This window comes from Lissotriton helveticus, chromosome 1_1 (assembly GCF_964261635.1).
Source record: "Lissotriton helveticus chromosome 1_1, aLisHel1.1, whole genome shotgun sequence".
NCBI classification, from domain to species: domain Eukaryota; kingdom Metazoa; phylum Chordata; class Amphibia; order Caudata; family Salamandridae; genus Lissotriton; species Lissotriton helveticus.
This window is the reverse complement of record NC_136057.1, coordinates 2017145296-2017163762: the sequence shown is the minus strand read 5'-3', so window position 1 is coordinate 2017163762 and position 18467 is coordinate 2017145296. Positions and strand designations below refer to the sequence as shown.

The following is an 18467-nucleotide window of genomic DNA, read 5'->3' as shown; positions in this document are numbered from 1 at the left end:
CCTGATGAGGAAATTAACTGGTATGAGGAAATGGGTGAGGCCAGTGGACTGGATACTTCTCTAGATACTAGCATGCTTTATCACCTTACCGTGGCTGAGGAGGGGGGAAGCGTCTTATCCTATATGTTGGGCGCAAAGGGCGACTGAGGTCCTTGGCCTTCAGCTTCCTGCAATGACGGTCAAGTCTAACATCTTGACGTACGTACTGCAGCCGGGAGTTTCTTCATCGGAACCCTCACTCCTGTTTAACGAAGCCCCCATGGATGTCCTACTGGGAACCTGGTCCAAGCTCATCACAGGGTTCCTGTGAATAGGACGATTGCCCACCGCCACCACCCTGTTCCGTGAGACCCAAATTTCCTCACTACCCACCCTACCCCAGAGAGCTTGGTCGTCCAGGCATCTACGTCTCAAGGATCATTCCCCTTCACTTGGGTCAGGCAGCCAGAGTTCGGGTCAGACCACCACCCCTGGCAGCTTCAGCCTCCAAACCCTCCTAGTCTCACCATATCAGACAGTAAGCATCCAGTTGGTGGCAGAATCAGCCATTATCTCCACCACTGGTAGGCTTTCACATCGGACATGTCCTGCAGATAGTCCGAGGGGGGCTACTCGTCCCCTTTGAGACCACTTCTCCATCCATGCCTCCATCCTACAACCGGCTGATAAAGGGTCAATTAATTACCCTGAGAGGAAGTCATGGCTCTCTTAACCAGGGGAGCCATAGAGATGGTTCTGGAACCAGAAGTAGGCTGTGATTGCTATTCCTGCTACTTTGTCCCAAAAAAGGACATTCTAGACCTGCGAGCCCTCAATTTTTTCCTCAAAACGGAAAAATTCTAAATTCTTAACCTAGCTCAGGTCCTGTCTGCCCTGGACCCAGGAGACTGGATGGTAGCGTTGGACTTGCAGGACGCCTATTTCTACATTCCCGTCCTGCTTGCCCATCGCAGCTACCTGTAGTTTACGGTAGGCCACAAGCATTTCAGTTCACTGTGCTCCGCTTTGGCCTTACCAGTACCCCTCGGTGTTCACTAAAGTAATGGTGGTCGTTGCAGCTCATCTGTGCAGATCCAGGTGTGCCAGTCTTCCCCTATCTCGATGACTGGCTGCTGAAGGCAGGCTCACCCCAGGTGGTCATCTCCCACCTCCTGCATTTGCTGGGGTTCACTATCGACATGCTGAGTCGCACCGGACTCCCGCTCACACGCTCCCTTTCATTGGAGCCGTTCTATATACAGTGCAGATTCTGGCTTATACTCTCAAACGGCGAGCCCAGGATATTCAGGCTAATATACCGATGTTTCAGCGGCTATCCCTGATCTAGGTGAGAATGACTCGGAGGCTGCTGGGCCTTATGGCCTCCTGCATCCTGCTAGTGGCATATGTGGGCTCTGCAGTGGGATCTGAAGTTTCAATGGGCGCAGCACCAGGGAAATCTCTTAAACATGGTGCAGATCTCGAAGGGACCTACACGAGACCTGCAGTGGTGGCTGACGAACCACAATTGGGTCAAAGACAGAACCCTCTCAATTACCCAACCAGATCTCATGGTAGTGACTGATGCGTCACTTCTGGAATAGGGGGGGCATCTTGGAGAGGTGCAGATCAGAGGACTCTGGTCTCTGGCAGTATCCGGACTCCACATCAATATTCTGGAGCCCCGAGTGATCCGACTGGCATTGAAAGCCTTTTTACCCTCCATCAAAGAAAAGCTAGTACAAGCACTTACAAACAATATCACCACCATGTGGTACTGTACAAACAGGGCGGAGTGGGGCCGTGGACTCTTTGTCAAGAGGCCCTTCATCTCTGGACATGGCTAGAACTGCAGGGCATATCCCTGGTGGTTCAACACCTGGCAGGTTCTCTAAACGTCAGGGCGGACAAACTCCGCTATCGATGTCTAGTGGATCTCAAGTGGTATCTCCATCCAAAGGTGGCGAAATGTCTCTTTCATTACTAGGGACAGTCTTCGTTAGATCTGTTTGCCTCCACAGAGAACTCACAATGTAAGCAGTTTTGTGCCCTGGAGTTCCAAGGCGGCTCTCGCTCGGAGACGCTTTTCATTTCGAGTGGAGCTCATGCCTCCTGTACACCTTTTTGTCCATCCCACTTGACCAAGCCCAAGTCATCCTTGTGGTTCCGGACTAGGCATGAAAAGTCTGGTATCCCGAGCTTCTGCAAATGAGAATCGATCATCCGATCAGACTGCCCCTTCAGGAGGATCTTCTGTCACAGCAGAAGAGGAGCATCCTCAACCCAAACAGGTCAACTCTACGCCTTCTTGCATGGAGATTGAGCGGGACAGTTGACTACTTCCAACCTTTCTCCTGAAGTATTCAAAGTTATTCTGGCAGTCAGGCATCTCTCCACTAAGATGGTATATGCGTGTCGGTGGAACAAATTTGTAATATATTCTACAGAAAATTCAATTGACACATTTTCTACTTCCCTTTCTGATATTTTTCTTTTTAGCTTGTTCCTTGCCCAGCAGGGCTCTGCTCTGGGCACCTTGAAATGGTATCTTTAGGCTTTGTCAGCCTTCCAAAATCTGTCAGACCAACCCTCCCTATTTAGATTACCCAGTTTGCATAGATTTTTGAAAGGCCGTGTAAATATAGTCTTCTTACTGGCAATTACTTCTGCCAGGAGTTTGTAAGCTACAGGGTTTATCGTTCACCCCGCCTCTCCCTTACTCCCAATATTCCCTTCCACGTTGGTGCTTCGCACTAGGGCCTCTATCATTCTGAAAGTGGTAACTCCATTTCATGTAGGGAAATCTTTTCACCTTTCCCACTTTCTACACTCCTCCGCATTCCTCTAAAGAAAAGGAGTAACTCCACAGCCTGGACCTAAAAAGAGCGTTGACCACACAAGAGTTGCAGGTGGTCAACCAACTCTTCATGCGGTACATTGGAAGGAAGAAAGGTAGTGCAGGGCAGACGAGGACCATCTCCAATGGGTCATCCTGGGCATAAAAATGTCCTGTGCTCAGGCCAAGAAGAAGCCTTCTGAAGGCATAAGGGCTCATTCCACCAGCTGTAAGGCTGCTACCACTGTATTGCAATGTGAAGTCCCAGTCCTGGACATCTCTCAGCAGCAAAGTGGGCATCCCTGCACATGTTCACCAAACCTTACTGCCTAGATACTTGATTCCACAGGCACTGCCATTTTGGCTGCTCTTTCCTGGAGGATTTTCTATTGTAAACGTGTCCGCAGGCCCTCCTCCTGGGATGGCATTGCTTGGGTATCTATTCAAAGGTAAGGTATCTGCAGCTAGATGTCTCTATCAGATGGACAAGTTACTTACCTTCGGTAACGCCTTATCTGGTAGAGACATGATCTATTTGCAGATTTCTTGCCCACCTACTCATCCTCCCCTCGCTGCAGACATGTTTCTTTGGTCAGGACTGTTCCCTTTCAGGGCCCTAGTTTCTTAAAAACACACCAATGCCAGTACTCTTCATGGCGCCGCATTAATGGCATGGAAAGCAGTGTAAAATAACTGACATCAGCACGCCAAGATAGATCCTGTATGGGTGTTGTGGCAGTCACTTCCAGTACGGATGACGTCACACGGAGCTTCCAGTCCACCTACTGGCTTGCAGAGGTATTGCTCAAAGGAAAATCGTCTGGATCCAGTCTGACGTCTGGGAAATTCAAAGGAAAGGAATCTGCAGCCAGATAATGTCTCTACCAGATAAGATGTTATCAAAGGTAAGTTACTAGTCCTTTAGGCTTGGTCCAACGTTCTTGTCTTCTCTTCCTTTCCTGCATCTGACCTCTGATGAACTCCTTGTAATTCACAAGCTTCTAGAGCTTAAGTACCAAAGAATTCTACCTCTCAAAATCCTTTTGTTGCAAAGTTATCCTGTGCATTGGACAGCCCCAACTTTTTGCTGGCTGATAGTTATGGTAACTGAAAATGACTGACCCTGGGATAGGCCTAACCAGGCCCTGGGCCAGTGCTATGCTGAAAAAACACTTTGAGTACAGTGAAAACACCTACATACACTAGGGTACACTATGGGTTAGGGTACCCCTATGATTGGCATGACCTCTACTATAAGGTCCTAGTACATAATAGGGCAGGGGGATTTAAACGTCTTTTAAGTGCCTTGTGTATAATAGGGCATGGCAGTTTAGAGGCTAGCAGCCTTTCTGCACTTGCATGTATGCACTGCTGAAGTGAGGTCAGTTTAAAAATAGCCGTGTTGCAGGACTGCTTTTAAAATGCAAATTGTAACAACACTCGACTTTGGTGTTTGGGGCTTTTAGAATGAATAAACTACAATGTTTTGGCTTATTAGGTACCCCCAGGGTCTGCCCTAGGTGTCCCAGGGGTGGGAGGCATCTCCGGCACTTATGAGGAAGATCCTCATAAAATGATGCCTTGGGGGTTAGTACAATTGCACTCTCCACATTGCAGTGAAGTGCTTCCCAAAATCAACCTTGGTGCTAGGTGCACTTTGGAGTGAGGATCTACAATAATTTACATATTCAGAACCCCTAAAGTTACCTCTAGGTGTTCCATGGGATGGGGGTCCGGTAGATATAGGCAGGGTTCTTATGAAATATGTTTCATAAACCCTGGTGTTGTAGAAATTGCCCAGGTCATTTTTCCCCATTGCAAATCCCCAGCCACATAGTTTAAAATGGCAAGACGTTATTAACTAATAATTTCCGCTAGGAGAATCCTAAAATACCATTCAATGACTTCCTAGAATGGTATTGATAAACCAACAATATGGTATTGTAGGATTTCTCCTAAATGTACAGACAAGACGTTCTAAGACTTTCTTGTCTGTAAGCCAAAATTCAGCCTTCCAGTAAGCTGTTCTGATTGTTCAGACTTAAGTGGATTAGCCAGGCTGCGTTGATGAGGTGATAAGGAGCCCATTTGGTTAGACTGCCATTCTGGGAGGGCAGGGTTCTGATACATATTAATGCCAGAGCAAGGATGAGGGGTCGTAAAAAACATCCTCTTCAAAGAGGGGAGGGGACAGACCGTCTAAGTGGGTCCAGTTACAGCCCTACTCTTTGAACCCAGCCAAGTGGAAGGATTAAGGAAGGAATGAGCAGCAGGTGTAAGGGGGAGGGGCAGTGTGGAAATGAACCATCCAGAAAGAGAGCTTAGCCAGCTCTTGTCTCTCCGCTGGAAAATCAGCCATGATGAATTGTGGAGAAATGGTGCTCTCTGGGAAAAATATAGTGCCACCCTGGGGTGTTGCCCTGCAGCTCATTGGACAGGAGTGCCTTCCTGCATGACCCAGAGACTTGGAATAAGTATCTGAGAGGGGCAGATACATTGTTGTTGGATTTTTATTATTTGGTGTGTCTTAATCATTTATGGAATTTGTGTTTTTAAATGTTTTCATACTTGTCTTTGAAGTTATGCCTGTTTGCTCGCAGCCAAGCTACCAAGGGTTGAGCATGGAAATAATTTTCAAAGAACTATTCAGAGCCCTAAACTGAGTTAGTGGCCTTATTGCCAGTGGGAGATATACATTTGCCGCCACTAATAATACACTTTCCAACACCTATCATGCAGGATCTCTTCTCTTGTTTGTTTCTGTAGTATGCGACAGATAAGAGGTGGTGTTAAACTCATTTTCTTGTCTAAATTGATTTTCCAAATAATAATAAACATTTCAACAGTAATAAGCTGCTGTTAATCACATCGCCTATCAGTAATAATGGCATGGACGCAAAATCAACATAAGATACAGGAAAACATGGAAAACATGGATTGAATAAATCAATGAGTAAAATTGTAGAGGGGTTCATATGGAGGAGACAGGAATAGGGCTATATGAATAGAAAGGAGGAATGAGTGTTAAGATGTTTAATTAGGGCCCAGTGTGTGAAGGTACTCGCGCAGTGGCTGTGAGATATCTCTGGGGCTGGAGGAGGGCATAATCTTTACTGACATTATGGCAATATGACATGCTTTTAAGCCAATCAGAGGAGGAGGGGGCTTTACTGTTGCCCCAGTGGAGCGCTGTCTCGCGCTTGGCTTAAAGAAACGTCATAGAAACGAAGCAACGCAAGGGGCGCAGTATATCTCTGGTATTTCCTAAAAGGGCGATCAGGGGGATCAGGGGAAAACACTATATCAGTCATAGCAATGACGTGTAAAGACAGAGGTCCAGTATGCTGATATGACTGGACAGTTCCACGTTAAATGTGCAAATTCTGCCCCTGAGGCATGGCATTTAGTACACAGTCTAGTAAGATCAAATTTAGCAATGTCGGAAGGTGCAATATAGATGCAGTGTATGAATTTAAAGTGTAATAATTCCTGCCTGTGGTTGGTTGAGATGATTTGAATCTGTTTGCAACTTTATGACCGTATCTTGTCTGTGAGAGTGGTTCCCAGTTCCTCCACTCATATCCCCTGCACCCTTGTGGTGGTTTCTGGTTTGAGGGTTGTGCACACTCCATACAGTTGTGAGATCAGGCGATCACCATCCACATCGGAGACCACTAGGGTTGTGTTCAACTCATTCTAGTTCGCCACCTAGTCAGTCCTTTCAGATGGTGGGTGTAGGGGATATTCCAGTGGGTTTTAACTGGGGTTTAAGGCAGATTGCATCATTTCGAATCACTGTTTGCCAATCTCATGGGTAATATCTTGAGTTTTTGCTTTTATAGTAAGTTTCTAATGTTGAGCATTGGACAATTGATTGGTTTCTCTCCATACCTCTGCATCAACCTACTTCTGTTTTGTGTGTCTTAGACCTGTCATCCAGTGGTAAAATCATACTTGACTCAAGCCCTACAACTAATTTGTATTTGCTACTTCCTATATCTAATGAGGTAGATCAGATTCCCAGTCGCATTTTTTCCTCCTCTAACATCCGATAAACCCTCCTTGTGGATAGTCTTCTCACAGTTGCCTTCACTACACCTCTGCTGGGTAGCAATGCTAGTGTGCAACAAATTTCCACTCTTCCCCTTGATGATCTAGCGTCTGAGTTTTAATCACTTGTTCAAACCAATATTACAGTTCTTCAGACAGCTACTAACAAATCTACCAGAAGGCAGGGTGTAAAACAAATGGTTCAGGTTCTGCCATTTTGTACTTCAAAAAATACCAGATATTTTTTTTTGTATATTGATGCATGTTCTTTCCATTTTCTTAGAAAAGTAGTTTATCCAGATAGAGCGTCTTACAGGTCCTTTTTGGATGTGACTAATGCCCAAAGAGAATGTGATTGGTTTTAGGTATTATTTTGAGGATAGTCTTTACACAGATCTCTAGATGGAATGCTTATTCTAATCCGAAATTACATTGTTGTCCTGTTTGTTCTGGCCCTGAAGCCATTTGAATCTTTGACATCTGAGAGACTTAAAACATGGACATTGAAGACTACAGTATTCATAAATTGCTTCTAGAAGGAGAATGAATGTAACCCTGTCGCATTATTTCAGAAGACATAAGTCAGTCCTTTAGCGTCCCGAATCCCTCCTTAATCAGTACAGCCATCGGTTGCTGTCCGTTCTTCCTCCGCATATGCGGCTATTACAAGCGGTGACTTTGTCAGAATACTGTATTGCGATTACGACTTTATTTGAATTGTGTGAGGCATGCTTGACGTATGGCTTTAAAGCCCCTTCCAGCCTGAGGTACTTACTATCCTACTGTGCTGATTCTGACATCACTGAATTGCGGTGCGAAACACAACTGTTGTGCATCTCGTAAGCCCAACGTTCATGGTCATCATGTAAGGTGTACCAATGAGGATGTGATATGCTTGCTTTGTCTCAGGCCAATATCAACTTAAGTTCTGATGATGATCCCTAATTAACATCAGATTGAATCGCCATTAACTTTTAATACAAAACCTGTGTTAATTGTAATTAAGACATTTTTAGCGGGTGGTATTCACAATTGATGATACTATGTATTTTGCAATTCGCATTAACTATCATTAAGTTTGAGCACCAAGCACTTTTTTTCATCCTGTTTATCACTCATTTTACCTGTTTTTGATTGTTTATGATCTACATGTTGAGCAATATGAAGAGGTGTTTTTTTTTAAAGAAAGGAATAGTCTCTTAGGTGGTGACCGATTCCACTCCCGTATAGGGTAGTGAGTCATCAGGGGTGTTGGAGATCAGAGGACTTTGGTCTCTGGCAGAGACATCTCTAAACATCAGCCTTGTGGAGTTGTGGGCCTTACGCCTGGTGCTGAAAGCCTTCTTTCCATTCAATAAAGGAAGACTGGTTCAGGTTCTCATGGACATTACCACCACCATATAGTATTGCAACAAGCAGGTGGGTGATCTCTGTAGTGTAGTCTCTGGTGTCGGGGTGTTGTAGCCGCCATGGGTCTTTCAGGTTGAATCTGTTGCATATGTTTAACGTGCCATGTGCTGCTGGGGGTCAACCTTGGGACGTCGACTGTCTGTCAAGGGTGTAGTCTAGTGGCAGGTTGAAGTCCCCCGCCAGTACTGGCGGAGTGGTGTGGCTCACTGGTTAGAGGCGGCAGACCCGGAAGCAGAAGTCGGCCCGGGACCAGGGTTCGATTCCCGACGCGGCAGGGTCGTGGACCAGGGTCAGCGGACTCGATAATTCTCGCCTCGGTGCCTACTCTAACCAGGGGTCGCACTCGGCAACTCTGGGCATTAGCTTGCCTAATCTCCACAACGGCCCCCTCAACGCCGGGGATGCCTGGCTCCACCTCGGGGATTCCCAGCAGGGACCATCCCACTGGGAAAGCCAAAACGGGTTCCCCAGCGGTATACAGCGCCAGGATGCCGGCTGGCAACAGTGCGCTTTACAAGTATACACATTACATTACTGTCATGTCGTTCGGGGAGATTGTCTCTAGTCTCCTCGAGATGGAGCTCCCAACATTCCAATGTTCTAATGACAGTTGCACCCTGTGGTGGCATTTTCCATCAAAAGTGAGAACCCTAGATATGAAACAAAGAGCCCCTGAGGTGGATTCGAGGTAAAAAGTCTTGGAATTATAAACTCTGGCATTGAGCAGTACCAGTGGTGGGCTCCTTAGAAATAAAACATACAGCATCTGCATTTATGTATTTATCTTTCCAACTACGTACTCTAGACAACTACTGCTCGGGTAGTAAATATCTTTGAATTTCATGTGGATGGATGTAAAGAGAACTGGACTTTGTTAAAGTAACCTGGTGGAGAGAGAGCCAGAGTTCTCCTGCTCGGAGGCTTTTAATTTTTAAAATATAACTCTGCTGTGCAAATTGCCGTGGTATTTTCTGAAGTGTCGTTCCTAGCATCTGAGGGGCAACAAGGCTATCAGTGTTATCATAGCGGTTACTTATGCTTTGTGTTCTACATACTTCAGTAAGCATTCACAGCATCAGGACAATTTAACATATTTATATTTAGCTAAGCCAATTTAACATAACGTTCTTGTGCACTTATTCCACAGTTAGTCAAAATTGATTCGAGAAATATCGTACAATACGAGTGCAAATTAATTTTAAAAAGTCATAAATATACTAAGAGCTTTGTCTTTTTCGTTTTTGTATCGCAGCTTATTGTACATGTGATTAAAATAATAGCTCCCATGGTCACAGTGTGGCAATAATTGTTCTTATAATTTGATATACATCTATTAAAGTCCCTTTTACACTGTCACACAATGACAGTGCTTATAATGCGATGCACATTAATTAAAAGCCCTCATTTGTGATGTTTACATGAAAATTTTCCCTAGTTTAGCGTTCACATTTCCATTATGTTTTAAAGTGGAACTATATTTTAAATCTTTTCTCAAACATGCTTGACTCTTGACATAACTTTTATATTTGTATCTTAATTTTTAGGACAACTCCAATTTATACATGATTATGGAATATGTCCCTGGTGGTGAAATGTTTTCACATTTAAGGCGAATTGGAAGGTTCAGGTAAGCACCTTTTTGTATGATTGAAGTTACAAATAAAAAATTGAATATAAGGATACATGCACAACCTCTTTAAATCTATTATCACTGAACATCCCAGCTGAACATGTGCATGCAAACCTTAGTCTGAAAACATCACTGATTATGAAAACTGTTGATTTTTAGATAGGTCTAGTGCCAAAGGCTCAGCAGTTTGAAATATAAACCTGTACAGTTCGTAATTCACTGCAATACCGACAAAAATGGCCTGTAGGTCTAATTAAAACATGTCTCATCACTATGTCAATAGCTGCTAATTGAAATCATGTAGAAAAGTGGGTTTAAACATGGTGGCAAATGTTAGTAAGCATCAGCTGCCAGCATCAAACTGAAAATAAAGCCAAGGCTTTGGTAAAGGTCAATACCTCAAACGACATTAATTTGTACACATTGGAAAAAAACTCAGTTGGTGTACAAAATATTACTCACAGCCCATTGAATGCTTGTACAGTTAGTGTTAGGTGATCTCTCCTGAAATCTGCTGATCCATACTGCATGTATCAGGATTATGGTCCGCAGATTGAGAACAAATGACAAAGATTTGGTGCACTGACCAGGAGCCTGCGTCCTGAGACCCAGCCGTAGTCTTCTTTGAGTAGGTAATGTGTAAAATGTTTGATTGCTTGCGAGGCTACTGTGGCTTTCACTGCTTGAAAAATTAAATTGGGCCAACTCCTGCAAAAAAACTTGGTACATCTACAAGTTTGTTCTTACTTTAGGAACCTGACTGTTGGTAAAAAAAAAAAAAAATACTTTGACATAAATAAAATGTATAATTATTGGTAAATTGCTCTTTATCTGCCTGTACCGAGAAGGAAAAATAAGTATTAAATGATGATGTTGTTTTGTTTTACTTGTAAGACCGCTGACATTTTGTCATGTGCTGTAGGCAAATATGCACAAATTGCCTGTGTTCACCTAGGAGGCATGGTTAATGCAACCATTTGCCAAGAACTTGCAGGAATTATTTGTTTTCGCCAGCACACATAATGCAAGTTTGGAAAAACAGAAGATTTATTTTTTAGACAAGTCGGCACAAACACCAATATCGAGCCTGGTTTAAGAAGTGTAACTGTTGATCATTCAAGGGCTTGCATCCGGTGCAACGACTTGTGGTCATAAATACTCAAACATAGAAATTGCTTGTACAGATATACATATGTTTTAGAAGTGAGATGTGTATTTAAAAAGAGCATTATAGGTTTGATTCAGCAATCCTCGAAACACAGAATATAACTTTTGGTAGGCTTGGTCTACTTTTCATGGTCCGTCCCTCATATCATTTACCAGGGAGATAACATTGTGCATTTTTCTATTTAAAAAAATGTGTGATAGTTAATACACATTGCCAATATTGGGCGCTCAAATAGGCCAATTAGTTACTCTTCACATCGATCTGAGCCTTTGTACTTCTATTACATTTTTATGTGATATCTTTGCTTTGCAGTTTGCATATAACTGTTGATGAGGGATTCCCGTCCTATCTCATTGTAAACATTAGGCGCATGCACAGCTCAAAATCAACAGTTTAGTCTTAAAGGTCCACCGGATTCAAACTGTACATCGAACTTATCCAGAAGCCTCACTCTGGGACAGCCTCAATTTCTGTAACCTCCTCTTGATTATACGTGGATTAATTCCAGCACCAATAGCTCATCTCCAGTGGTGTCGTAAAATGATGGGCCACTCCTGCAGAATTTAATGAGGGGCACCTGAGCCTCCCATGTCGGAGATATTCATTGACCTCTACCTGAATGGGCCTCCTTAAAGGGTTAGACGGCCACTAAAAGTGTGGTGGGGGGAGGCCTTCCCCAATTACATCCCGACTCCATCACCAACATTCTAATGGGCTTGGACTCTGGGAGGAATGGAAGAGGTCGCAGGACCATGATAATAGCACCCTTATGACATCAACATGGACTGGTGTGAGGATTTTGTGGATATCAGTGGATTGGATGCCCCTCTAAACACTGGCATGCCCATCCCCACAACATGGCTACAGAGGAGGTAGCTTTATTAGCATTGGTGGTGTGGAGGGCAGTTGGGGTCCTGGACCTTAGCTTGCCCTCGGTGGAAGAGTTTCAGCTGGTAGTCTCCCCTTCACAACCACATCTCCCATTTAACGAAGCACTTACTGATGTCCTGCTTGGGACTTGGTCCAAGCCCAACACAGGGTCGCCTGTGAACAGGACAATTGCCCACAGCGACGGCCCCAAACCAGGGGACCCCAGATTCCTAAAAAAAAACCCCTACCCCAGAGAGTTTGGTGGTCCAAGACCACACTTCCCACGTAAACTTGGTGAATTCCCAAACGTGCTGCCGTATCAGGGGTCCAAGAGGCTGGACAACTTAGACAAGAAAATGTTTTTTTCCACCAGTCTGGCATTGCGGTCAGTGAACACTGCATGCCTTTTGAGCTCCTATTTCCACGCTCTTTGGGATACAGTTGGACGCCACCACCTCACTGGGCTGAGCGGTTTCGTCAACAGTGACCTTGCAGTGCCACGCTTGAGTGAGGACTACTGGTTTTTCTGGGGATGTCCAGATCTCACTCATGGGCTTGCCCTTTGATGACTCGTGTCTCTTCAGAGACGAGGTGAATTCAGCACTGGAACATTTTAAGGACAGCAGGTCTACAGCCAGGTCCCTGAGCCTTTCCATGGCCTCCCCCTCAATCTGTCTTTCGCTCCTTTCTTGGCCACAGAAGGGTCTTCCAGTCGCACCCCTACCTGTCCAGCCACAGTATTGCGCAAGATTTCCAGCCACTGCGTGGTCTTGGACTCTTTACCTACTGACCCTGTGGGTCCGGTAGCCAGCGGTCGGCTCAGTCCACCCCTTCTCCCCCCCAGCAGCCTACAAACCCTCCTAGTCTGCTTGTTTACCATCAGGGACACCCAGTAGGTGGTAGAAGTCACCATCCCCTGCCTCACTGGCAGTCCAGAAAAATAGACACTTGAGTTTTGCAGATGGTACGTAGGGGCTACTCTCTACCATTTGAGACTACCTCTCCCTCCATGCCTGCTACTTATGAAAGGCTGACACTTATTAATTCTCCCTTTCGGCTAAAATAACTACAGCGAGAGTGCTGATGGCAGAAGAGGGTCTTGGTTGCTATTCCCACTACTTTCTGGTGCCCAAGAAGGACGGAGGCCTTCTTCCTATCCTCAACCTGCATACTCTCAATTTCTTCTTCTTCTTCATCAAGAAGTTCAAGATGCAAACACTTCCTCAGGTCCTGTCGGCCTTGTACCCAGGTGACTGGATTGTAGTGTTCAACTTGCAGGACTCCTAGTTGCACATTCCCTTCCTGCCTGACCCCAAGGTTTACTCGTGGTTCACTGTGGGCCATGAGTACTTTCAGTTTGCTGTGCGCCACTTTGGCCTCATCAGCCCCCTCGGATGTTTACCTAAGTGATGGTGGTGGTTGCAGCTCATCTGTGGAGATCAGGGGTGCCATTCTTCCCCAATCTCGACGACTGCCTGTTGTAAGTGGGCCGGCCCCAGGCTTTCGTCTCCGACCTCCAGACTACCGGGGACCTCCTGCATTCGCTGGGGTTCACTATCAATGTGCTGAAGTAACACCTAACTCCCTCTCAGACGCTCTTTCCTCAGAACTGTTCTGGACACGGTTCAGGGTCGTGGCTGTCCTCCCGAATGGTGAGTCAGAAATTCAGGCTCTAATTTCGAAGGCCAACACGCTCCCGGAACCACAACAGAGCTCTATCAAGGAATTTAGACATTAAATGTGATAGCACCCTTCCCGTTCAACCACAGAATCAGTCTCTGATAGGCTCCTGCTTTGGGAATCTTTGAATGTTGAAAACATATTTTCCCCGTCTGTCAGAGCCTTCTAGGAAAATGGTCCCGCAAGCGTTAATATGTTCTAAACTAGACTACGGTAATGCTCTTTATCTTGACTTCCCAGAGTAGCATCTATGTAGACTTCTGGCGGTTCAGAACTCTGCTGCTCAACTGTTACTTAATCTCCCCCAAGATCACACGACTTCCCATTTGGAGGCTCTTCATTAGCTATCAAAAAGAAAAAGGATACTATTCTAGGCCATGGTTTTAGTGCATAAAACCCTGCATGGTTTAGGGGCCAGTTATCTGAGGGAGAGGATCCATGATTACATCCCTGTCCACACCTGGCGTTCCTCTCAGAACACCTTGCGAAAATCACGCCGTGCTATCATCTAAAAGGGTTCAGGGACATTTCTGTCATTCAATCTTGTTCCAGGCTTGTCCCCCTCGCCGCCTGACTGGGCCAATCACCAAAACTTCCACTAGGAGAGGCAGCAGGGGGGGGCCCACTTCTGGTTAATTTGTGTCCTAAGGACACCCAACGATCCCTCGCAGTCTTCGGCTCCAGTCCTCAACCACAGTCACAGTTTTTTCCTTTATTTAATTGCTACGCCCAAGGCGCAGGCTCTGTTCCAGTTGGTTTTACACAGGGCCCACCAAACATCCCATTCGCCGACTCTGTGTTCCCTCTGTATATGAATCCACCAGCATCTGCTCTATAGTGCTGGTGCTCTTCCTTTGTGCTGAGTTATCCGTGTGGCCACTATCATACCCTGCGCACTGATCAGTTGGCCTAATCTGCATCCAGCAGCAGTTCCCCAGATAGTCTGTGTGCCACAGAACCGATGCCCCTTTGCTCAACTTGACGGGCCTCTGTTCTGCATCTGGGACTGGGCCCACAAAAGTCACCCAGTGCGGCCCTCTGATTTGTGGCTTTTCAGCCCTTTGGCCTCCCCCAAGGATCAGCGATCTTCAGTTGGTCGCCTGGCCTTGGGAACAGCATCAGGCCACTCCCCGAGGGCCTAACTTCATTACAGCACTCCCGGCCTCAATGCATGACTCTTCCACCGGGCCTCGTCTCACTACTGTATTCCCCCCGGGGGGTCCCCGGACCATTGGGGGAACTGCCGCTGCCCCCGGGAGCTCCCTCCAGCCACAGCACAGTCTTTTCCAGCTGCCCTACTTGTCTCCGACCACTGAGTCATGCACTGCCATTGCAGGGTCAGGCAGCTCACGCTTTGCCGGATCACGACGGTATGATCCCGTTATGGCACAGCGATCAGTCTCCGTTTTCATGCCTGTCTGGATCCAGGTGATTTGCAGCCACTATTCCTGGGGCTGTGCTGCTGGTTCTTCCAGGAGATTGCAGGATTCTTTCAAACACGGGATGGAGCTCCGCTGAGATGCGACTACCCATCCATCTTAGTTGCCCACACCCCTGTTTCTTCAGATTTTTGTGAAGTTCCCACTCTATGCATAATACTGGGACTATAGAGGTAATTATTGTCTGAAATATTATAGTATTTTCTGTGGTCCATGAAGCTGAGGAAATGGGGATGCTATTCCAATCTTTAGAAAGTCCCCATGTTATTTACTCCCGCTTTCTGTAGCTTATTGTAGCCCCTGCTCCTGGAAAATGACTAGTGGCACTAGCAATCCTAGAGAAACCTTTGCACAGGAAAATCAATTACGGCTGAACAAATCATTGTGTTGAAAGAGTTCCCATGCTCCTACTCTATCCACCACTAGCTAGTTGAGCCTAGTGGATAACAAGAGAATTTTAGTGCCTTCTGTTGGCTTTTGCCAGGATGCCCCATAGATCAAAAGAGAAAGTCTGGGCTAGGCATTAGCTTGAAAGGAACAAGGCGGTAGCAGTGCTATCCAATAACAACTGTTAGGATAGCAAGCCTAGACCCAGGCCCTCCACTTTTATGTGGAGTATTTTATGTCTTCTTTTCGTAGTGCTTAGTTCCCAGATGACTGTGCCAGATTATTAAGAGATGTGAAGGATAATATTTTCTCCATCTACATTTGTGAATTGTTTGGTCTCTAGCAGAAATCGCAGATTGCCGCATTAATTTATTTTAGTAGGCCCTGGCACACTGTTTTTCATAGCTCATTTATATTTAAAGGCAGTTAAGTAGTTTAAATATAACTTTGTATTTGGTTGTTTCAGGCTAATTTTCATGTGTTTTGTAGTTTTGGATTGTACTATACTATACTAAATTATAAATCCCAGTTAAAAGGTGGGTTATATTTACCGGAATGAGACGTTTTCTGCAACACTGCAAGTCATTTCTTTAAGCGGACTTGATGCTTGCTTTTAAATTGTGGAAATTCATTATCCGACTCCACAGTTTCCATCAGATGACACCTAGGCAACAGAATGAACATTGCTGTACTATAACCAATGTCTTACAAGGTGCTAGTAGTTAATATTTTGCCAGTTTGTGTCAGTTAAGTGCAATGAAATGGGCTTGGGTCAGAACTACATTAGTAAAACTGTACAAAAACTAGTACAAAGGCAAGACATTGGACTGTTGCTGGTTTACCAGACTTCAGTCCATAGCAGAGGCCCAGATTCCAGAGTTCTAATTAAAAGGAAAATGGCTAACATGCAAAGAGTTGATGCATTTCTTTGCAAAAGGTGGGGCATGTACCCATACTTGATGCAACTAAATGGGAACCTTTGCATGAAGTATCGTTTTTCTGAAAGACTAGGTTAGCACAGTCTGAAATAGAATAGTGTGCACTTTGTTCTTTTTGTCCTTTTGACTGTCACAGACAAATCTAACACCAAACCCTGATAAATTTAATGAGTGAATGTTAGACTGTTTGACAACAAGAAGATGATTATTTTCTATTTCTTCACAGTGAACCTCATGCACGGTTTTATGCAGCTCAGATAGTGCTGACGTTTGAATACCTCCATTCGTTAGACTTAATCTACAGAGATCTAAAACCAGAAAATTTATTAATTGATCAACAAGGGTACATTCAGGTACGGACTAATCCAGAATTGACAATTTAAATAAATTAAGTTGAATGTCAATTATATGTGTTTTTTTTGGACAGATGCTATATTTAGACAATAAACATACTAAATGTTGTATGTGGTGAAATAATAAAACAGGTGTCTTTCTAAAGTTAATTGAAATGTATATAATTCCTTTATACGTCTTGTTCAGTGCATCACTAATAAATGGTATCCCACAAATGCATTTCTGTGTCTAATATAGGGCACATGTGCATGTCTCATAGTTCCTATTGAGAATACATGGCTTAGTTATAGGTATTTAGGTTTCGTTCCATAAGAAGAGGACCCCATTTGTATATAATTGTTTACAGAAATACCAGTATTGCTGTATGTCAAGTTTCTGCTAATATCCCTGGGCTTGAAAAATTTTGCATTCTTTTATATGATAATTTAAACTGAACCTACAAGGGTGGTATTCCTATTAGAAGAACCATGGTCATATGAGATCTTTGACAGTGTATAGAGACTTTTTTTAATCGGATTTCTGGTAATGACTGCATAAAATCTAGTTTTGTGCAGTAAGGGTTTGCTTCCGATATGTATATTGGTGCGTAACAAACCATTTAAACGGTGGCGATCCTTGATAGCTACTGTATCCTAAACCTTGATAGGCAGTCTAAGGTCGGTGGAGGCTTAGCTATAGTCCATAAGGAGTCCATCGAGGTCACGACTCTAGAACAATGTGTTGGCAACCAACTAGAAATAATTGTGTTCAGAATCGACTCCCATTCTCACTATTGCTGGAAAGGTGTACTTGTTTACCGGCCGCCGTGCCCACTTCAGGATTTTTCGCTAAAACTCATGGAACGAATTGCCCCCAACTTTATCTCCACTACACATTTTATATCATTAGGAGATTTTAATGTACATCGTGAAATTCCCTCTAATGTGGACGCCTCAATACTTTTGGCGGATCTAGTCACCGTGGGACTGGAGAACACCAATACAGGTCCCACACATCTTGCAGGACACACTCTAGAGTAGACCTTGTCCTGACCACCTCTCCCAATATCTCCTGTGAGGCTTCTTGCCCACTCACATGGTCAGCCACTCTACTTCGATTTCAAATAAAAGAAGTAGGGGCTACTCCTGCTTCTGCTAAAGCCTCCCACAGTTTGCGAAGACAATGGCATAAAATTACGCCCAACCGCTTTGCGAACATTTTCCCTATTAATGCCAGTTGGACCTTAGATAATGTCCAGGATTGTCTAGCCAGCTATAACAATATAGTAGGTACCACTCTAGAACAGCTGGCCCCATTAGTCTTATCCTACTAAGACTAGACGAACGTAGGCGGCATGGTTCTCTCCCGATCTACTTAGGGGAAAAAACCTATGCAAAAACCTGGAAAGATGTTGGCGTCTCTCCCATGATGAAAATGATAAAGACACTTACAAGATTTCTCTTGCTCTATATCATAAAAACCTAAAGAAAGCATGCAACATTCACATTGAGTCACAACTTAATCAGGCAGAAAAATCTTATGAAGAACTCTACTGCATCCTGAACTTCTCCACGAATCCCAAACCCTGCAATAATGAGTTAACTCCTTCACAAGAACTATGTGTTGAGTTAGCTAACCATGTTATCCAGAAAATTGAGACCATATACGACAAAATGACTAAAGATAGGGACCCTCTAAATTACATCTCTACCCTCAATCCCTCATGCTCTCTTACTACACATTCTTT

The 18467-nt window shown here is 44.6% G+C and overlaps 1 protein-coding gene across 2 annotated transcripts in view; it reads left to right on the top strand.

Annotated features, from left to right (window-relative positions):
- Positions 1-18467, top strand: part of PRKACB (protein kinase cAMP-activated catalytic subunit beta) — a 288944-nt gene that overhangs the window by 176291 nt on the left and 94186 nt on the right. For both annotated transcript variants that reach the window (XM_078644794.1, XM_078644785.1), the window contains exons 5-6: positions 9820-9902; positions 16614-16740. In XM_078644794.1, coding sequence (XP_078500920.1) covers positions 9820-9902; positions 16614-16740 — 210 coding nt within the window. The remainder of the gene's footprint in view (positions 1-9819; positions 9903-16613; positions 16741-18467) is intronic.